This window comes from Chondrus crispus, genomic scaffold, assembly GCF_000350225.1.
Source record: "Chondrus crispus Stackhouse genomic scaffold, scaffold_132, whole genome shotgun sequence".
Lineage (NCBI taxonomy): Eukaryota > Rhodophyta > Florideophyceae > Gigartinales > Gigartinaceae > Chondrus > Chondrus crispus.
Window position 1 is genome coordinate 115,104 of NW_005178997.1, and position 22,246 is coordinate 137,349.

At 56.1% G+C, this 22,246-nt stretch overlaps 2 protein-coding genes across 2 annotated transcripts; both read right to left on the reverse strand.

Moving 5' to 3' along the window:
- Positions 1 to 19,000: 19,000 nt before the first annotated feature.
- On the reverse strand, positions 19,001 to 20,083 carry CHC_T00009368001 (similar to tRNA dihydrouridine synthase Dus1p). The gene has a single exon (XM_005713211.1). The coding sequence runs from the start codon at positions 20,081 to 20,083 to the stop codon at positions 19,001 to 19,003; it is 1,083 nt and encodes a 360-aa protein (XP_005713268.1).
- Positions 20,084 to 21,302: 1,219 nt separating this feature from the next.
- Positions 21,303 to 21,473, reverse strand: CHC_T00002258001 (hypothetical protein). Its single transcript, XM_005713212.1, has one exon. The coding sequence runs from the start codon at positions 21,471 to 21,473 to the stop codon at positions 21,303 to 21,305; it is 171 nt and encodes a 56-aa protein (XP_005713269.1).
- Between the last annotated feature and the right edge of the window lie 773 nt (positions 21,474 to 22,246).

Genomic DNA, 22,246 nt, shown 5'->3' on the forward strand with positions numbered 1-22,246 from the left:
CTCTTCCAAGATTCGCACATAGCCATCCGCTCCCACCTTCTCGTGGGACGTGAACACAGATTCTAGAAAAAAAAATTTCCGCCCGGACAGCAATCCAGAGGCCTCAGTTCGCAGCAGGACATTCACAAAAGTGGCAGACGTACTGTCGCTCCATCCATCAAATATGATTGTCCCAAATCCCGTCGTTAGCGCGCTCCGAATCCTTGACAGCACCCTTTCGGAAACTGATAAGTGTAGTTCATCGAGCTGCGTGCCTGTAAATGTATGCCGCGACGGGAAATAAGAGTTTGCGTACCAAGGTGCTAAAATTTTCAAAAACCAGAGAAACGCGTTTGGTTTTGCCTGGCTCGTATCCAGGGCCGTGAAGTACCAGGCCTGTTCGACGAATGCCTCTAACATGGCGGCTGTGATCTCCTTTGCCTTTTCGGGACTACCCTCTTCTAGGCATCGTAATTTGCCTTGTGGTGAGTCCGCAGAAAACGAACGGGGCCTTTTTCGAGGATTATCGCCGTCAGCAGATTGAAAGAGACCTTGTTCTTTCTGCAAAGCACTGGACTCTGACAAGACTCGATCTTGATAGTCTGTCTAAACTGCGTGCATTGCAGGATGTGCCGGCTCAAGAGCGATGCTCGCCTCTGCTTGTCCTTTATCTCCTTTCCACAGCCCTTGCAAACAGACCCCACTTTCTCCCCGTTCTGAACGATGGTACCAAAGCAGTGCGACTTAGCGAAGGACGGTTTTCTACCGCCGTTAGAACCGCTCGAATTCCGGGGTCCACTAGAGCTACGTTCTACCGCGAGTCGGTCAGACGACTGTGGGAGGCGCTGCGAAGCAGCGAGTCGCAGAGGCGGAAGTTCTGAATGCGAAACAGAACGTTGGCCAATTTGTCCGCCTTCATGGCGAGGAGCAGGACCTTCTTCAACCATATCTTCCTCTTCCCGGTTACCGAGACGACACGCACTAAGGACGCTCATGTCACCCCCGGGCACGACATCGTTATGCACCTCGTTTGAGGACATAGAGTCCGACAGAGTCTCGAACGCCTCGTCGGGCTCCTAACTCGATTGCACGAAAACCGCCGTCGTGACAAAATGAAGACCAATGGGTAGTAGTGGTGCGGTGAGCGGTGGAGGCACTGAGGGAGCAGCGATGTAGGCGGTAGTCGTAGAGAAAGTTGAGCGGTCGCAGAGAGAAGGTTGGCGACAAGTTGAAAAAGAGCAGTAGCGGGTGGTGCACCGAGCGGTGGTGCGGCGACGGCAATAGCGATAACGTGTGACAGAGGCGGTGATGGGCGGTAGCGAGCGAGTAGTGCGCCGAGCGGTAGTCCAGCGACGGCGAAGACAATATCGTGTTGCAGAGACGGTGGTGGGCGGTAGTGAGAGGGTAGTGCACCGGGCGGTGGTGCGGCGACGGCGACGGCGATACCGTGTAGCAGACGCCGTGGTGGGCGGTAGTGAGAGGGTAGTGCCCCTGGCGGTGATGCAGCGACGGCAGAGGCAAAAACACGCAGCAGACGTGCGACTGCGTGCAGTGGGGGTAGTGGGCGCGTGGTTCGCCCGGCGGTGCTGCGGAGATGACAGAGGCAACAACGCGCGCCAGACGTACGACCGGGTGCGGCGGAGGTAGTGGGAGGCTCGTGGTGCGCAGGGCGGATGGAGGCGCTGAAAGAGCGGCGGCAGAGGCGGTAGTCGTGGGGAGGCGGGAGCGGCGGCACAGGCGGCAGTCTTGGCGAGGCGGGAGCGGCAGGAGCGGCGGCACAGGCGGTTGTTGTGGGGAGGCGGGAGCTGCGGGAGCTGCGGCACAGGCGGTAGTCGTGAGGACGTGGGAGCAGCAGGAGTGGCGGCACGCGGCGGCACAGGCGGTAGTCGTGGGGAGGCGAGAGCGACAGGAGCGGCGGCACAGGCGGTTGTCGTGGGGAGGCGGGAGCGGCGGGAGCGGCGGCACAGGCGGTAGTAGTGGGGAGGCGGGGGCGGTCGTGGAGAGAAGCGTGATCCTGTGCTTCCAGTTACTTGCAGCTCGCCAAGTCGAGCGGATCGCGAAGCCGCTTTTGACTCGAAACGCCCAACAGAACAGTTGGGTGTTCAAGTGAGGTGCAGCGGGGAAGTGGCCCCAGCTCTTGGCCAAGCGACGCCCTAGTGTCTAGGTGACAAATGGCCTCATATGAGGTCACTTTTCAACTTAAATTTTCTCGACTTGTGCTAGCTGAACAAAATGGAAAAAGATACTCTCGCCACCGCAGATGACTTCTGCGCTGTGGAAGGGTGGAGCTTGGTGAGATCTGCACGTCCTTTCCAGGCTTTTTGAGAATACCTAAAGAAGAAGCTTTTTTAAAGAACATCAAAACGTTTTTTGTTGATATCTTCGAAACCAAAACGCCTGTTTAAAATATCATCCGATTATTGAAACTATATTAGATTCTTAGTATTTCTGTGTATTCATAACTGCTGTCCCGATGTTTTGCAGGAAGCTATTGCCGAGGGAATATTGGTTAAAGAAATGGTGTCTAAACTGATTTTATAAAATTTCGATTTAATGTATACTTTTTTGCAAAAAAACCCGGCCTCATATGAGGCCAAGCCCGACCTCATATGAGGCAAATTGCCGGTCGTCTAGACACTAGGCTCCAGGGCCCGGAGGCAATATCACCCCCGGGGCCCTGGAGGGAGCAAACTTAGCTCAGAAAAGCGCGCCAGTGGTGTCGCGGGCCACGGCTCGTGGCGACGAGCGGAGACGTATCGGGGGACAGCGCAGGATCCAGTTCTCTATCTGACAAGTGTTGCAAGAGCTCGTGGAGGACAAGTGTCTTCGTGTTACTTGCCTGTTACTTATTCAAATTTTCTTGTATGATTTTTATTGGCTATTGTAGTGAATGCAATTCAAAAGTAAAAGTACATCTACAGTTGGGTACAGTGGGTACAGTTTTATGACATGCGGTATGTTTGCCACTCAAAAAGTAAAGGAAATTAAATTTTGTGGTATGCAAAGCGCCACCCTGGCCCGGTCGCCGACAGAAGAGTCCCCTCCATTCGAGACATTCGAATAATTGGACTCTAATTATTGGAGCCACTGAGGCATATCATGCAAGATCAGCCGGACCCCGACTCGGGGCCAATTTGTGTCGCAGGAGGTGATAAGTAGCCTCGCACTGGATCGAGAGACTCAAACTCGCGAGAGGGTGGCAGTGCGGGGGAAGTAAGGACTGAAGGAAAAACAGGTAGCGAGCTAGATGCTCGATTTACTCTGTTGTGTTTTCGTCTGGCCCCCTCCGTTCGTCTAGCGTCAGAACGGTAGGGTCATTAAATGTAAGATGCAGTGTAGGGGACGACGACGGATCTAGATTGGAAAATCCAAATCCCGATTGCGCGAACGCACAGGGTTACTGTGCACAACACTCCCCTTGGTCGCGCGAGTCGGGAGCGAAGTGCAGTAGAAACTTAACAGCAGAGAATTGGTATACGGTTGGTTTCGAACGCGCGTACCCAGAGGTGAAATCATGGTGGGCGCCACATGTTGAAAAAGCTTGAAATGTTCTAATTTTCCAGGCGGTAGACAAGTAAAATGTCTGGTATAAAAGGACTCAGAAACATAGAATCATCCAGAACTGGCGGAGCGGTATTCGGCTCGACGAAATGTTACGGGGCAAGCAGCGGATTGGTGAGGCGAAACTAGCCCCAACACAGAACACAAGATTATTGGCTGACCACCTTAGGGTGTATTGAGGGCCGTTCAGAGCTTTCGAGGCTCTAGAGAACGGGACAGGGGTGTCGCCTTCGGGTTAATCCTCCGCCATAATCTTGGGTGTAAACACCAATTCGAAGCGAGAACGGTGCGACCGGCGACTGTAGCGTGTCTTAAGTTGATTAATCCTTTTTTTGCATATTTTCACCAGCGTGACGCGTGACAGAGAGCCTGAGACTCAGTTGAGGGGAGAACGAGGGTTATCTCGCACGATCCATTGTTCAGCTCTCGGCCTTAACTCTGCCGAGGTCAGAACATGTCGTAATGCCATCTGGTTCATTGCCTTCGTCAGTCCATCAGCGATGTTGTCGGCGGTCCGCACAAACCCAATGTCCGATATTTCGAAGTTGTTGAATCCTTGTCGCGCTGCAGCTATGTCCAACATCAGCCTTTTTTCCGACGTTCGTGATCCTTTGGATATGACATCGAACAAGCTTTTGCTGTCTGTATAAAGCTTTACCGGGACATGTAGGCCAGGGTGAAGGTGTCGAAGCTCCTCAGCCAGAGTGTAGGCGACGTCAAACATGTCTCCAAATGCGATGAGCTCAGCGGCCATTGCGGAACGAACGACACGCCGCGCTTTGTAGGATTTAAATTGAATCGGAATAACTTTCCCGGAGTTATCGCCAATGAATACAATGTATCCGAGTTGTGAAGACAAATCTGGATTCATTGCAAAGGATGCATCGGAATATCCAATAACTCGTAAGTGTCGAGCGTCGAGAATGGGAAATTTGATAACTACGCTCTGGTGTTGAGCATAGATGACGGTACGGTTTGTTCTCTTGATTATTGCGGTACGTTCTTCTTTGAATCATTCAAAGGTGACCTGAGCAAGCTGTGCCACCTCAAACAGTACATCCGGTCGACTGTGCGAGAGCCACGCCAACTTCATTCGCAACGAGGCGAAGTCGGAGAAGGTAGCTGCAACCCCTAGGGGTTTCAACTTCTTGACATATGCCTGTTGATTGAGCTGCAGCTGCTCACCTTTGTCGTCAAACGTGATGCGAAATCCAGTAAATGTGCATGGCGGCTTCTCGTTCTCGGCCATATCGAATTTCTTAGAAGTTGACTTCGCCAAATCACGGAAACCTCTCTCTCCGCTGCGAAGCATGTCATCTACATATGTGCCGGAGAGCCCTTTTAACAAACCATTAGTCATTCGAACATACAAGGCGGGGTCCTACTTCAATGGCGTCATACGTAGGTCCTTTCGATGGTGCTCGTCCAGGGTCTTGAACCAAAGATCCCCGGACTCACAGAGCCCATAAAGTGGCTTTAGGAGCTGAAGGCATTGCTCTGGAGGAAGTTCAAACTCAGGGACTGGCTTTTCGATGAAAATGTCGCGCATCAGCGGTCCTGCAGACTGCAAATAGGCTTGTCGAACATCCGAAGTCCACACCTCAAAACTGTGTATCGCTGCAAGTGCAAGGAGTAGGCGGATCGATGCTGGTTGCAATGTTTGTGCGGCATGTACCATCATGCTCTTGTACTTGTCCAGATGACCTCCGATCACATAGCGGGCCTTGAACTTGACAGTTCCGTCCTCAGTTGATTTGATTGCCAGTACAAAACGGCCGGATAAGATGTTACCGTCCGAAGGGACGTCCTCCTTTAAGATTATTTTAAAAGTTCCTCTTTCCAGAAGGTTTCTTATCTCCTTCCTTTTGGCATTATTCATCTCCATAGAATGGCATCGTGGGTCACTTGGGTCCAGTACCTCTGTCATATGAATATCGGTGTCTGCCACATCCTCCGTAGGTCTGAACTTCTTCATGGCATGGAGCAGGTCTGTGAAGAACGCCCTTGAGCCGTCCGGGGGTGAGATGTAAGGTTTGACTTGGGCGAAACTAAACGGCTTCGGCGGATTCCGTGCTAACTCATCAGATACGAGGACAATCTTCTTGTCACGGTCTACTTTTGTAACAATGAATGGACCTAGCCACTCTCCAATACGATTGGCAACAACCTTTTCACGCCACACAAGGACCTTCTGACCAATCTCGAAGACTGTATCGGCGCCTCGAGGGACATTGTGCTTGAGGGCTCGGTTGACTCGCAGCCTAGCCATATTTCTTCCCATTTCTTGGCGGGCTTCTTTTGCAATAATGGCTCGTGCTGCCAAGGTTGCCTTAGGTTCGGCTTGCTCACCAAAGGCTCGTAGCGACGGGTATTCTCCGAATACCAGCGCAGACGGCACGATTCCTTCCGGGCCAAGGGTATCGTTGAGAGCATTGACGGATAGTGCTAGCAGCGTTGTATCTGAAACATTCTGATACACGACTTTGAGCTTGCGAAAAGTGTTCCGAAGTGGATGATGGTAACGCTCTCCGATCCCAAGCGAATTATGAGATTCGATACCAGAGCTGTTCACTTGTACTCTTGAGGCACGGCCGATAGATATAAAAGAGTCCCTCAGTTGCTATCCTTGATCCACACGGATCGAATTTGGGAGGCCCGTGTACACACTCGCCCAACATTCCACAATGGTAGACCATACCGTTTTCGTGGAGACATCCGGTAGGAAGCGGGCTGCACGAAAATGTGTCGATTTGTCGACAATGTGCAGGATGGGCTTTCCATTGATGTACATGATGTCTAGAACCAGGCCTTCGTTAAACCGGGAAGTGCGATCTCCAAACGATACACGAATGCGGCCTGGTCCGTCCTGAATACGTTGACATGGGTCACAGGCTTGGGATATTTCGTGGAGTGTTGCAAGCGTGTTTGGAGCCAGGTCTTTGGGACGGCCGCGTTTCAGCAAGTTGAATAGTTTTGTCGCGGAGGGGTGACAAAACTGACGGTGTAGCTTCTCTAGTTGTACTTTGGTAAAGAATGTCAGAACCGGGAAGCACATCTTTGCGTAAATGTGCTCATCAGAACGAGTTAACGGTACGTTCCAGCTATCGACTGCATATACTTCACCGTCTTTCACTTGAACCACATCACGTTTGATGAGTTTGTTCGTGACTGTGTCCGCGATGAGGGCGTACTCATCTAGGATGTCAAGGCCAAGCAAAGCTGGGAAATCTGCGGCAACGGCATCCACATTAACGAAGATGGTCGGAATGCCACGGTGTGTGGCAAGTGGGAGTTCAATCTTCCCCAAGGAATCGAATGAAGAATAGGCAAATCGGAAACGTTTTTGGCTGGGCTTAAATGGTCGAACCCTTCGTCCCAGTTTGTTAAACACACGGCGAACTTCTTGCAGGCCAACAACGCACGTCGGTGCTCCCGTATCGACACAGAAACTGGGACGAGTGCAGCGTGACAGAGTCCGGCTGATGTTGTGGATCTTGATCCGAGTCATGTTGACATCGGCGCTGTCAATTTGATGACGTCTAGGGATGATGGTGTGATGCGAACCAAACCATCTGGCAGGGCGTCTGCAACCAGACGCAAAGGAGCGACGCCCGCCTAAAAACCCATTTTGTCATCAGTCCAGTACACCCGTGTCATTTCAGAATTTTTGACGTCCCCGCCCATGGTCGATGCCATGTGATTGACAGCATTGTAGTATAAACACCCCCAACGGAGGAGGGTGTATACGCAGTTCTTGCGGAGACCCCGATCGGCGGGAAGACGGGAAGCAACCCCAGCTAACGGAACCGGGCGAGCCCGGGGTAGCAGTGGTAGAGCGGGTACGGTCGGGGACGCGCGCACGCGCGGGCCGATCTACGCCTCGACGCCCAGGCGCAGCGCTGGGTGGCGTACCAGCGCTGACGGGCGGAGGCGGATCTAGGCTCGCTCGCGTGCTTGCGCGTCCCCTGCCCGCTCGGTTTCTAACTAGATACGGGCTAGTGGGGACCCGTTCTAGAATAAGCGGGGCGAGGTTGACCAAAGGCGTAGGTTCTGGACAAGCTCGTGCTTGTCCTCTCCCCTCCGCCGTCGGTCCGCTCATATTTAATATACAAACCTCTATAATAACACTACAGTACCGAGGTACTGTAGTGGTCTACTGTAGTGCAGGTCGGCCTGCACTGTACGGTGTCAGCATCGGTGCTGACAGTACACGTGGTACCCGTGTGTGTGCGCTTCGTACGCGCCGGGTACACGTATGCACGTGTGATGTGGGGCACACGTGGACACGCTCGGTGGTACTGTAGAGCGTCGGGCTCTACAGTAACTAAATCAATCGTGATCTAATCTAAAGAGAGTCCCCCAGGGGGGGTTATGCTACACGGCCCCCCCCACAAGTGTGAACGTCCGCGTTCACATGTGCCTGTAGGGTGGCTCGTGTTTTCCTCTCCGTCTCAACCCCCATTTTTCCCATCGTCTCTCGTCTGCGTCCGTCTCTCACTTCCTCGCGTGTCGGGCGCATCGTTCCTTACCTTCTCTCCCGGCTCGCATTCCTTCCGCCTATTGCTTTTCCTCTCCGTCTCGACTCCAGCGAGGTCGCCTTCCCTGCCTGTAGTGCGCTCGTCCTCTTCCTTCTGTACTCTGGTCCCCGCCGCGTCGCGCGGTGTCAACACGCGCCAAGGCGTATGGGTTCTTGCCCGCTCGCCCGCCCGTGGAGCGCGGCGAGTGCCGCTGTAGAGGGTTCGTCGCCCTCTCGCGATCCAGGTGCAGCGCCATGCGGAACGACCCCGGTCTTCGGACGGGCATGGGGAATGGGCGTGCGTTGGTCGTCGTCGCCGATATCGGTGGCGCACCGGCGCGGCTACCTTCTGTTTTTTTTTGTTCCCCCAGGTGGCTAACCGGCGCGTGGATCTGTGTCGATGAGCGGTGCGGGCGATGCCCTTACCTTTTGTACTCCTCGCCGTCGGCGGCGAGGTAGGGCGTGCAACCGTCCTCCTTCTTGGAGGCCCCTCGCCGTCGACGGCGAGGGAACCGCGCGGGCTGCTCTTCTACTTGGTACGTCTCGTCATCGGCGGCGAGGTCCTGATACCTGACCGTCGAGGGCGATCAGTCAGGGAGGTCGCTCCCCTCTTCTCATTTACCGACATCGTCGTGAGGTGGGGTGCACTGCATGGGGGATGACGAGCATGCGTGTACGAGCATGCGCCCGCCTTCGTCTGTTTCGTCCCGTCGACGATCGCGAACCTTTCGGAAGGTCGCTCGCTCCTCGTTCCTAGTTCACACTGATCCCTCGAGTTGTTGGCGGGTTACTGGGAAGAGTCTTCTTACCCCCGACCTCCCTCCGTGTTGGGAAGTCGTTCCCGTCTCGTCCGGCCCGCCTTGCTGTCGAGCGTAGGGGGTCCTCAGAGCGCGGCCACGGGGGTTCGTCGTACGGCATCGGCCGTGGGAGCAGCGCCCCCGGCGGGTCCGACTAGCTTATATATCGTCCCTGGGTTCCTCGCCGTCGGCGGCGAGGACACCGCGCTCGACATATGAGTTTTCGTTCGTGTCCCTTGGCGTACGTGGCGGGGGAGCGCACCCGCAGGAAATGCTCTCATACTTGGTCTTCCTCGCCGTCTGTCGGCGAGGGACTGGTGCGCTGCCGCCAAGGCGCGCCGTACGGCATCAGCCGTGTGCGTAGTGCGGTAGGCGCTCTCGCCTTGCTTGTAGGTCTTCCTTGGTGCCCCTCGCCGTCGGCGGAGAGGGCACAGAACGCGGTAGTGGCTCTTCCTCGGCGTCCCTCGCTGTCCGCTGCGAGGGCGCGGCGCGCGGCGGAGGCTCTTCTCCTTGGCGCCCCTCGCCGTCGGCGGCGAGGGAACAGCGCGCGGCAGCGGCAATTCCAGCGTCGTAGGCTATTCCACGTAGGTGCGCAGCGATGCAGTGATGCCGCACTCCAGTGCCGGGAATGTCGGCGCAGATGGGCTCGCGTGGATCGACGCGTGCGGATCGGCGCGGACAGCAGCGACGGCGCGCGGCCCGTACTGTACACCTCGCTGTCCGTCCGTCCGCATCACGTGCTGCGTCTACGACGCACGCGGCGCGTGTCCGTTCAGCGCTGCACGCGCGCGACAGCCCCAGCTCTTGATCAGATCACCGAAAAAATTGCAAAAAACGTTTCCCGCGAAAAATTTCCAGCACAGGTCGTGGTTGGTGCGCTGTCCTGAACATGCAAAAATTTCCTCAAAAATTGAAATCTTGGTTGCGTCGGCGATTAGCTGTGCCACGCGCGCGGATCCACGTACAGTACAGTACACCAAAAGGTGCATGCACCTTTCGATACCGGCCAGTAGGGCATGCGCTTGTCTGTACAGCGCTGCACCTGACCGTGATTGAATCGCCCAAAATCATTTCCAAAACACATTTCCTGCGAAAATGTATTTTTGCAAAAAAATCACAGCGCAGTCCGTGACGTGTGGTGCGGCCCCACCATGTCAGCGCCAGCGCCAGCAGCCGCCCCACGTCCGCCTCCAGCAGCGTCGTGCACACTCCGCTCTCGCACCAGCTCTTGTTCTGGCGTGGTTCCTGCTTTCCTCATCGGCTCACGGATCTGGTGTAAAATTTGCGTATGCCTTGGAACCCAGAGCGGCGTCGTCGCCCGCTGTCCCTCATTTCGTGGTACACGTGTTGACCCCCTTTTTTCTTCTTCGTACTAGGGCGCCACGGTGTCGGTTCTCTGGGTCCCCCGTCTTCCCTGTAGCGCGCACGCAGGCGTGCGCTCGTGCTCTCAGCTCCTCCGTCCATTTTTGCGCCAAATTCGGTGTCCGGCGGCGGTCGTGAAAAGCGGTCTGCGCTCATGTAATACTTGCGCGTCGGGGTCGTCTCCAGTACTCGATTGGAGCTGAGAAATCTAACGCGTCTCCACTTCTCGACTGCTTCTTCGACCGTGGCTCTCCTACCTCGTAGATGAGTCGGGCGCGGTCGCTCCGCTTCTCGTAACAAGCTACTGTCTCCCATCGGTACGGCGAGCCGTGTACCCATTACCGCAATGGGGAGGTGTCTTTCCTGACGATAGACTACGCGGTCTCGTCAGTGTCTCTCCTCATCATCCGAGAGGACTTGTTTTCGTCTTGTTTTCGTAAGACAGTACGTGCTGTGTTCGCTCCCGCCTCTTGTCGGCGACGTCGGAAGCCGTTCGTTGGCTGGACTTGTGGCTGCGTGCCGGCGTCGTGGCGCCCTCTGGCACTGGCTCTGTCCATCAATACGTCTTGACGCCGGGCGTCGTCCGATCGCGTGACCCTCCCATGAGGGCAGCTGTCCTTCCACGTCTCTCTTTCCGGTCTGCTGGTGCAGCCTGACGTTTTAATCCGCGAAGGAGCGGTCGAGGGCCCCCTCCTCAAGCGTGAACGTCCGCGTTCACGTTTGAGTCGAGGTCCATGCCGGTGCGTCTCCGGAGGCGTTGGGCGTAACGAGACACAAACTCCTCCGGGACGTGAGTCCGCGCAGTCCAGGTCGGCGTGTCGTAATCCGCCCACTTGATGAGGAACTCGATAGTTCCGTCTTCCATATCTCGGTGCTTCAGTAGTCGCTCGACAGCTTACTGTGTTCCCTCTCTGACCTTGTCGGCAAGGTCAGCTGGGGTTGTTGTGCTCCCCCGTGGCGCGTCCGTCGGCGGTGGCGCGTACACGCAGCGATCTGCGCAGACCCGCTCAGTGACCCCATCACGATCGATCGTGATGGTTCGGCGGTCGTTCGCCATGACACGGTAGGGTCCAACCGCCGGGGACGCGAGCTTGTTCGATGTCCTCCCCCCATCGGTGGGGTTGAGGTATACGTACTCTCCGGGACGGAGTCGCGAATCGATCCGGCGTATGCGCTTATCGAAGTCGCGCTTGTAGCGAGCCTGCCTCCGACGCAGGCTCCCGTAGGCCTTCTGGATTGTCGAGTCCAAGGTCTGGAGGAACTCGGCGCATTCGTTCCCTCTGTTGGCAGGGGGCGCGTCACCGTCAGCTCGTCGAAGCGAGAACTCCGGCAGTGGCCTACTGAGCACGAGCTCGAACAGCGTCGTGCCGGTTGTGCGGTGTACGTGGGAGTAATACGCGTACGTAAGCGGCCCCACGTACACGTCCCAGTCATCTTGATGCTCGCCTACGTAGTTTCGAAGCATCGCAGCGATCGTTCGGTTGTATCGCTCGACTTGCCCGTTCGTCTGGGGATGGTACGCCGATGTGTACATATTAGTAATCCCAAGAACACGGCACGTGCTGTGGAAGAACTTGGCGTTAAACTGCGGTCCGTTATCCGACAGCAACGTGTGCGGGACGCAGTACTTAAACACCCACGATTCGCAGAACGCAACTGCGACGGTGTATGCGGTTATCGTGCGGAGCGCAACGACTTGCGTCAGCTTGCTAAAGCGGTCCGTGATCACGAGCAGGAACCGTTTTCCTGATTTCGTCTTGGGGAGTGGCCCCAAGATGTCGATGGCCAGGCTCTCGAGCGGCCTGGTAGCTGGAAACAATCTCAATCGGTTGAGATGTTTCCTCAGCTTGACCCGGTTCATCGCGCAGGTTCGACTACCTCGCACTGTGGCGGCGACATCTGCGGCCAGATGGGGCCAGTAGTACTCGCAACGGAGCGCGTAGTACATACGGTTCTGGCCCGAGTGCCCCGCGATGACCGGGTTGCGGCACAGGCGAAGCAGCCTGGCGCGGAGCGTCCGAGGTACCACCACCTGCACAATAGCAGGGTCGAAGGGGTGTCTCCGCTTGAGCACCCCCTGGTGGTCCTCGAAGGACGCGGAGTCCCGGGACTCTGACTGTCGTGCCAAAACGGTTTGGCAGAAGTCATCCACGCGTTGATCGTCAGCAATCTCCTCTATCGTAAGAGGGCCGGAAGGTCGTCCTGCGGTGGGGAGTCGAGCGCGCCAGCCTCGGGGTCTTCGGCGCGCTGGATGTGGGCGGCGGGCACTTGGCCGGGGGTCGTTCGAGCCGATCCCTCCCTTGTCGACGGTGTCCTCTCTGCGGAGCTAGGTCGGCCAGCTCCTGCCTCCCCGACTTGATCGGTCAAGTCGGTGAGGTGTAGCGCATATGCGATCCCCTCGGCGACACGGCGATCGGTGGGATCTTTGGGGCGTCTTGCATCGGCCCACGCCTCACGCTCCGTCTTGTGCACGGGGCTTACGGAAGCCTCGGTGCCTTCACGGTCTGTCCGTGGCATCTGACCTACAGAGGTCAGGGTGTCTTCTCTTTCGCTCACACGCGCCGGGCTTACGGAAGCCTGGGCGCCTTCGCGTTCTTCGCCGATGGTGGTCACCACCGGACTCACCAGGGTCTCCTCGTGGGGCGAAGCGTGCGCTGCCACCCGAACAGTTCAAGAATCCTTGACGCGGGGGGCCGGCTTCGTCCGCCGACTGCCGGAGGAGATTGCGCATTTCGGGGCGCGTCTCCATCTGGTAGTGGTAGTCCCTGTATGCCGTGAACATTCGTTGTTCCGGGGACAGGAACTGGCACGCGTACATGGCGTGACCGTACGTACGGTATAGCCAACACACGTACGGGCTGCCATCTCCCGAGGCGAAGATCGCCGCTTCGCGTGCCTCCTCATCGGTGAGGCGGGGCACGCGAGGAGGAGCGACTCCTCCATCTCGATTCGAGATGTATAACTCGGCGACCCGGCGGTCCGTCCAACTCGTCACCCTCGGGGTGCGCGCGAACGCAATCGCAAATCTTCCAGTCGATCTCGTTGATGCTGGCGCTGGAGGTCGGCCTCCCACGGACTTGCGGCCTCGCGCATTGAGGACAGGGTCGGCCTGCCACTCATCCTCTCCTATGTGGAGGGGTGCCGCAGGCGAACTTGTCGCATGCGGCCTCGGGGTTCGATTCCCCCTCGCTGCCGGTTTCGGATCCGGCAGCGGCAAATCGCGCAGAGCGCGGCACGTTGTGCCTGCCGCCTTCGCGATGCGGCGGATCGTTGGACGGTCTGTCTTCTGTTGTCCGGGCAATGGTTGGACGGTCTCACCCACTGCGGCCCGGGTCGCAGGGGCTAGTCTGCGTAAGAATTCGTGTAGCGTACGGACGTCTACCGGACCGGTGTGCGCGGTGAGATCCACCGGCTGATAGCCGCCGCAGCCGGGATTGAAAGAGAGAATCGGTTCTCTTGATCCGCGGGCGGTATCTCCGCGTCTTTTGTCGTCCACGTACGGTACGCGTGTCATCTACCGCATGTCTCCGGTGACATGCGGTAAGGCTTGGGTCTCGGATGCACAATTCGCGTCCGTCTTGGGGCTGCGCTGCCCAGTGACCCGACTGGTGTCGGCACCAGTCGGGCTCCCTTCTTGCGCATCGGGCGCGTTCGGAGGTACAGTTGCACCGGGCCCTCTCGAGGGGGCTCCGGGCGACCTTTCGGCCGATGCCTGTTCCATCTTACGAACGCGCCTGACGGGGTGACGGGTAATGTACGTACGTGTACCGGACCGGGGTGCGCGGTGTAATCCACCGGGGGGTAGCCGCCCCAGCGAGGATCGACGGAGAACATGAGTTCTCCGGATCCGCGAGCGGCTCCTCCACGGTCCTGGTCGTGCCCGTACGGTACCTGTCGCAACTGCCGCATGCTTCCGGGGGCATGCGGCAGAGCTTGAGTCTCGGACGCGAAGTTTGCGTCCGCCGTTGGTTTGATATCCTCCGCGCTCCGATTGGTGACGGCACCAGTCGGAGGCCACTCCTGCGCATCGGACGCGTCCGGAGGAACAGTGGCACCGGGCCCTCTCGGGGGGGCTCGGGGCGACCTTACGGCCGAGTCCTGTTCTAACTCACGAGCGCGCCGGCGCGTCGAGTTGAGTTCCGCAGCCGTATGCGCGAACGCTCCCATCTGTTCGGCAGATGGGGAAGGCTGCGTGTCCTCTCGTACCCCGGAGTTCGTACTCGCGGGTCGACCTGCAACGTCCGCCGTAGGGGCCTCGATGCGCGCGTCCTCGACCAACACTAGACGGAGTGCAACTGGTCGGCGAGCGCGCGCAGGCTCTCCCAGGACTGAGTCACGCGCTCAAACTTTCCTTCGTGGAGGGAGCGCGACTCGTCAGGACAGCGGGCAGAGACCTGGTTGGTCACGTCGACACGAAGGGATGTCCGGACATCCTCGATATACTCCGCGATGCGTTCGTACATCGCGCGAGCGCGTCCTTCTGAGTAGTCCGGCGACGGTTCGCGATCCCGAGGACCTGCGGCGCCGTCGTCGGATCGGACGCGTAGCACGGACGCCAGCATATCGGTCGGTGCGGAGTGGACCGAGGGTTCGGACCCTTCGCTCATCTCGACGCATACGGACGCGGAGGAAATCGGCCGTCTTCTTGGAACGATCTTAGAGTCTTCTAGGTCGGGAGACCACTTTAGTATAAACACCCCCAACGGAGGAGGGTGTATACTCAGTTCTTGCGGAGACCCCGATCGGCGGGAAGACGGGAAGCAACCCCAGCTAACGGAACCGGGCGAGCCCGGGGTAGCAGTGGTAGAGCGGGTACGGTCGAGGACGCGCGCACGCGCGGGCCGATCTACGCCTCGACGCCCCGGCGCAGCGCTGGGTGACGTACCAGCGCTGACGGGCGGAGGCGGATCTAGGCTCGCTGGCGTGCTTGCGCGTCCCCTGCCCGCTCGGTTTCTAACTAGATACGGGCTAGTGGGGACCCGTTCTAGAATAAGCGGGGTGAGGTTGACCAAAGGCGTAGGTTCTGGACAAGCTCGTGCTTGTCCTCTCCCCTCCGCCGTCGGTCCGCTCATATTTAGTATACAAACCTCTATAATAACACTACAGTACCGAGGTACTGTAGTGGTCTACTGTAGTGCAGGTCGGCCTGCACTGTACGGTGTCAGCATCGGTGCTGACAGTACACGTGGTACCCGTGTGTGTGCGCTTCGTACGCGCCGGGTACACGTATGCACGTGTGATGTGGGGCACACGTGGACACGTTCGGTGGTACTGTAGAGCGTCGGGCTCTACAGTAACTAAGTCAATCGTGATCTAATCTAAAGAGAGTCCCCCAGGGGGGGTTATGCTACAAGCATTAGTCTGATCAATTTCTTCAAAAGCTCCGGCCTGTTCGGCTGCCTCTGATGTCAACCTTTCAAACTCCAATTGTTCATCAGTGGGAGATGATCTTGCTTCCGCGACATGCGTCGTGACCAGTTCTTGCAAGGCGGAACCAGAGTCTCCACAGGTTCCGTCCGGTTCGAGGTACATGTCCTCCGTCTTCGTGACAAGGTCGTGGATTACGTGTACGGCGGAAGTTCCCTTGCGGAGTTGGTCACGTACATACTCCGTGACGCCACTTGTCTTGTGGAAACGGGCGAGGTGATCCTCAGAACCGCACTCATGACACAGCATACGGTTTCCATTCCGGTCCAATGGGTTCTTCCGGAGGCTGCTCTTGTTCGGCGGGTACCTGTAGCATAAACACCCCCAGAAGACTGGAGGTGTATGCGCAGTTCGACCTGTAGACCCCGGATCGGAGAAGGGGTGAAGCGGGCCAACCAGCTACGGAACCGGGCTCGGGCCCGGGTAGCGGTGGTAGAGCGGGAGCGAGCAGGGACGCGCGCACGCACGAGCGGATCGACGCCTCGACGCCCCGGAGCAGCACTGGGTGACGTACCAGTGCTGACGGGCGGAGGCGGTTCCGTGCTCGCTCGCGTGCTGCGCGTCCACTCCGGCTCGGCTCCGACTAAACCCGCGCGAAGAGCGAAGGCGACGTTTAGAATAAGCTGGGTGGACTGACCTTGGCGGTCGGTTGAGGACCAGCCCGTGCTTGTGGCCCCCGTCCGCCGTCGGTCCGCTCCATATTAAATATACAAAACCATCTATCATAACACTACAGTACCGAGGTACTGTAGTGGGCTACTGTAGTGCAGGTCGGCCTGCACTGTGATACTGTCAGCTATGGCGAGGCTGACAGTACACGTATTACCCGTGGTGCGTGCGCGCTTCGTTCGCGCGTGGTACACGTGTGCACGTGGGCTGTGGGCACACGTGGACACGCTCGGTGGTACTGTAGAGCGTCGGGCTCTACAGTAACTAGATCAATCGTGATCTAATCTAAAGTGAGTCCCCCAGGGGGGGGGGGGGTTATGCTACAGTACCCAGAACCAAATTTGTGCTTGCGGAATTTTGGTTGTGGGGGACGTCGGCCGTATTGCTGGTAAAACGCGGGTTTGTCAGCCACTTGTTCTTTGCCATAGCGCTCCTGTGTGAACTGGAGTTGCTCACGTAGTGCAGTCACAAAGCGGTTGTACGTAAACTTAGCCGTGGAAATTTGGCTCAGCGCCGGTTCTGCCCATTTCTGGTTCAAAACAGGGGCCCGGAGATACCTAACTTTGTGTTTCTCGGAGCGGAACGGCTCGGGACATTGGGGTGTCAAATTGTTGACCCTGGTCACGAAACGGTCTAGTCCTACATTAAGACTGGTAACGTCTGCTTCTCGCATGATCTTGTCGATGGACAGCATCTCTAGCTCCGACTGAGCTTCGAGCTGCCGAGCATCGGAGTCATATTCCGATAGCATAACCTGAACGAGCTCCTTATAGTTCATCCACGTTGTGCAATTCTCGAAGAAGAAGTCGCGCGCTGAACCAGAAAAGATATTAATGAAATACTCTGCCTTTTGCTTCGGCCTCAGAGCTTGCTGCATAGCGCATACGTCATAGTCACGGATGACATTTCGAATGGGGCGCATCTGAAGTGTTCTTGATCGCGGTCACCAGAAAACTTCCCGTTTTGAAGTAATTTTGAACGGCAGATGCCTTTCTCGTTGTGTCTACCGGAAACGGCATAGGTTCATCCGGGGTTTGAGATGTCGGATCGGCTGTCGGGGCGGATGCTGGGTCGGAATTGGCAGCATTCTTAGCTTGACGGCGGACGTTACCAACTTGAATCCCAGTTTCATTTTGTTCATTATTGTGGTCATCGGGGCCAGAAGCTGGAAGTGTTTCACGATGAACAGTGACTGCAGGGGCACCTGGAGTTTCCAGAGGTATTACTGCAATAGAGGGTGCAATGTTAGGCGGCGAACCTGAAGGGCTTGGTGCATCCAAGCTCTGCGAACGCTTGTGGCGCGTAACCACATTCTTCACCATGTCCACGGTGGGAACGAGAATGGAAGCTAGCCAGGCGTGTGACATTGCGATGGAGTCAGTTTGAGACTGTGCATCAACTGCTGACAGCATCTCACCTGACATGGGTAGACACTCGTACAGGTTTGCCACGTCCTTAAGAATCTGGGTAGCGAACGCGGGTTGGCGGAAGTAGTTGTCTGTGAAGATCATGCTTGTCGGGAGTAGCATAGACTTGATCATTTCGGCGATTTCTTGGGGTGGTGCTTCCGAGCTGATTTCATTCATTTCTAAGGCCCACCCGGCAACAGAGAGCAGGTTCTTGGTCGCGGCATCTTCTGAAGTGTAACGACCAATTAACTTGATGAGGCGATCGCGAGTGGCGTTTCTTGCCTCGACAGATGCACGAGTCATCTTAAGAATAGCTACTTTCACGCAGCAGCAAATCCGGATTGTCGCTGGAGGTCATAAGTAGCCTTGCACTGGATCGAGAGACCCAAACTCGCGAGAAGGTGGCAGTGGGGGGGAAGTAAGAACTGAAGGAAAAACAGGTAGCGAGCTAGATGCTCGATTTACTCTGTTGTGTTTTCCTCTGGCCCCCTCCGTTCGGCTAGCGCCAGAACGGTAGGGTCATTATATGTAAGATGCAGTGTAGGGGACGACGACGGATCTAGATTGGAAAATCCAAATCCCGATTGTGCGAACGCACAGGGTTACTGTGCACAACAATTTGGTCCTCTGCCTTCACAGTAACCCCGAAATCGTGGCGGGTTACTGCGACAGAACTTCTGTCAGTGCTCGACGATAGCATGGAATGCTGACCCAAGAGCCTCGAGGGCACACTGTACTGGAGAGCTACAGCGGGCACAACGGGCAGATCTGGACACGTGTGGTGTTGCACGTCGCACAAATCGGCCACGTGTACAACGTGTCACCAACGCGTGTTGGGGGATCGATCATGAATAAACATGAATGTTCACAGTTTATGCGTGAAGTTTCAAGCAAAATGAAGAAATGCAAAAACTATGACGAAATCGTGGACTCACACTGTATGTTGCCGAAAAGTGCTCGCGTAAACCCTCTATTCTTACAAAATTCTTGCTGTCCCCAAGTCAGCAGCGGCGGGGGTATCTTTTTCTTTCTTGTCGAGGAAGCGCAAGTCAAAAATAAAATAGGTCGAATAGTGTCCTCAAATGAGGACCAACGTCCAATAGACACTACGTATATGAGCAGTGCGCTCTGACTGAGTAGGATAACCCGTCCCACTGAAGATAGCATGTGTCTGGCGTTCTCGGGACTGACATTTTGGACGACGTAGATGATGAAAAAGGCATCTTCAGCGAGTCCGTTACAAGTCTAGTTGCATCGGATAACCAAGCTCAATAAAAATTTCAAACCCCCTTCTGCTTTCGCCTGTGTTGTTCCAAGGCGCTGGCCTCTAGGGCTTTTTTCAATCGTTTTGCCTTTTTCTCTGACACTACATTCTCCGGCACAGTCCCCAGCTGTACTCTTGTCTCAAACAAGACTCCGTCAAAATCAGTGCGAGCAGCCAGGGTGTCGGCAATTTGCCGAAAGTCGTTCAAGCAACGACACTTTGCAACCTCCTCATTCAAGTCCATATTCACATCCAAGCGACTTCGAAAAAGCTTAAAAATGTGGAGGCGGACTATGCGCATGGGTGTGTTGTACTTTTCCGCTAAATCCAAGTACTCCATCGCCAGTTGCATTCTACTGGGGGCCGTTTCTCCCTCCTTGTTAAACGCGGCGGGGTTGTCCAGAAGCGCCCAGGCGGACATGACGCCTTCGGCCTCGGTAGATTGGATAGCATGATCTGCATCAGCTTTGCATCGGACGTTACCGTTGGCAATGACAGGAATGCTGACTGCGCGCTTAACAGCCCTGATGGCCTCCCAGTCGGCTGGCGGGGCGTCCTTTCCTTTTTGCTCACGCGTCCGTCCATGAACAGCAAGCAAGCTAGCGCCAGCGCACTCTAACATTTTGGCGTACTCGACGGTTCTCTCGACAGTGGGAAAGATGCGAATCTTGCACCAGATAGGGACGGTGAGGTCGCGTGCAGCTGTGCTGACAATGTCGTGCAAAAGGTTCCACTCGTCCTGTAGAAAGGAACCGTAGTGCCCCTTCCGTGCGATACCCTGCGGGCAACCGAGATTGAGGTCGACAGCGTCGACGTGGTCCTGCACGTGGCGGGCGGCCTCGACGAGGAGGGCCGGGTCGTTGGCGCAGAATTGGGCGGCGAGGGGACGGTCAGCGGGGTGTGTGGTGAAATGCTCGAGACGGTACTTTGCGTCGCGTGCGAAGATCTTCGAGTTGAGCATGGGGGTGTAGGCAAGGTCTGCGCCGTACTTGCGGGTAAGGTCGCGGAAGGCGAGTTCGGATGCATCGACCATGGGAGCGACGACGTAGCGGGGGGAGCCCAGACGGCGCCAGGCGTCCCAGGAGGCGGAGGACTTCATCTTAGAAGATGCGAAAGAGCGGGCGGCGACAAGAGCGGTTTCCCTGCAGAGACCGCCGTACTTGTGCAGCTTGGGACGCCGGGCCGGAGAGGAAAAAAATAAGGGAGGACCTCTCTGACACAAGTGACACGTGCGAGATGTATAGTACACGTGTACATCATGTACACGTGTATCGGGAATGTGTATGGAACAGGACTTCGGAGAGAGGACGGCTGGGTGAAGGGTTTTGTTTTGGGCACTGCAGGTTGACTTCAAAGGGTACCTTCAAACAGGTCCAGTTCTCAGCCTCCGAGGCGTGTGGTCTCAGGACACCCCTCAAGCCTTCGAAAAATTATGCGCCGAATGTAAACCTGTAGCTTCCGCATCATCAGTGCCCTGCCATCTTTTCTGTATCAATAGTGCCTTGCCCTCCCCGCTCCGCCTCACCACCTCCCGGCAACCCCCCTCCCCCCCCCCCCCCCCCCCCCCCCCCCGCACAACTGTTCTTCCTGTTGCTCTGGTGGAAACTCAGTTGCACGCGAGGCCCTGCCCCACGTGCCCCACAAAACCAACCGCACTGCAAGCAATGGCGGGGGATCACGACGGCGACGTGTTTAGTCTGTCTCGTCGCGTTCTGTTGCTGCTCATTGCGGCGACCTTTGTCGCCGGCTGCGCCGTGCTCGCACTGGGTCTCCGTGTCGTCCCCGTGTCCGAGTTGGGAGCCGTCACAGCAGCTCTGTTTTACGTCCTTGCCGCAAGCCTGTTACAGCCAGCCCCGTGGCAAGCCAACAGCCGCCCGGATAGGATCAGGCCGCTCGCGCTCGACCGCCAGCTTAGCCGCGTCACCGTGCGCCTGTTCTTGACTGGCAGCTTTGTGCTTTCGCTTTTGCTGCCGTGGGCCTGGATTACCGCCGGCATTAAGAACGCAGAGTGCAAGCTGTTGGGGCCGCATTTGTTTCTCATGATGGCCCAGGTCCTGTTCGAGATTTGGAGCTATCGAAATACAGTCAGCGCCTTCATACGAATCTGCATTCCGGTCGCCTTTGTGTCATATAGGCTTGGGTTGCTTGTGAACTGGGTGAGAGCGGCGTTTGAGGGAGGAGGCGATGGGGGGATAAGGGATCTCGCGATGAAGGCCCTGGCGTTGAGTAACCTCACGTTTTGGGGCGTCGTCTTGTTTTATGTACTTTTGCTTAAGGTGTGCCCGCCCTACTTTCTGGAGCAGCGTCAGCTGAAGAGCTCAGAGACAGCAACGCAGTCGTAGACGACTTTTTGTGAATTGGAGGTTTGTATAGACGACTTTATGCATTGAGGTCGCCCGCCAGTGCTGGTTGCCTACATCTTTTCGAGGCAAGCTAGTGTGACATAAAATTATCGGAAATTTCAAAAAATGCACCAAGATCCAGAGCATTGTCGACTCAATTCAAAACCCACGTCACTGCTCTTTCACTCCCTTGCTCTAGCCCTGTGCGCCTAAAGTTACGATATTTTAGGCACTTTACGTTTGTGCGGTTTTTTGGTTGACATGCTTCGAGACGTAACGTTATGTCGATAAGGCACGCTCGAAACGTGGCTTCATATCGACACTCGGAGATTTTCCGCCAAGTAGTACAGTAGACTGATCGTAGATGTGCCACGTACTGTCTACTGTCTAGACGACAAGCAATTTGACCTCATATGAGGCCAGCTTTTTTTTTGCAAAAATATATAAATTAAATCGAAACTTTAAAACATTCAGTTTGGACACCATTTTTTTAACGTATACGCGCTCGGCAATAACATCTTGCAAAACATTGGGATGGCGGTTGTCAATGCACAGAGAGACTAAGAATCTAATGAACTATCAATGATGAGTTGACTTTTTAAACAGGCGTTTTGGTTTCGAAGATATCAACATCAAACGTTTTGAGGTTGGTCAAAAAAGGCTCCTTTTTGGGCATTTTAAAAATGGCTGGAGAAGACATGCAGATCTCACCAAACTCCACCCTTCCACAACGCAGAAGTCAACTGCCATGTCGAGAGTATCTTTTTCCATCTTGTTGAGCTAGCACAAGTCCAGAAAAATAAGTTGAAAAGTGACCTCATATGAGGTCATTTGTCACCTAGACACTACCGCCGGTGTTTTCGACCGAACTTGGTCTACTGCATTTCATCGATACCTGAAAACATTCATCGCGGCGGCGA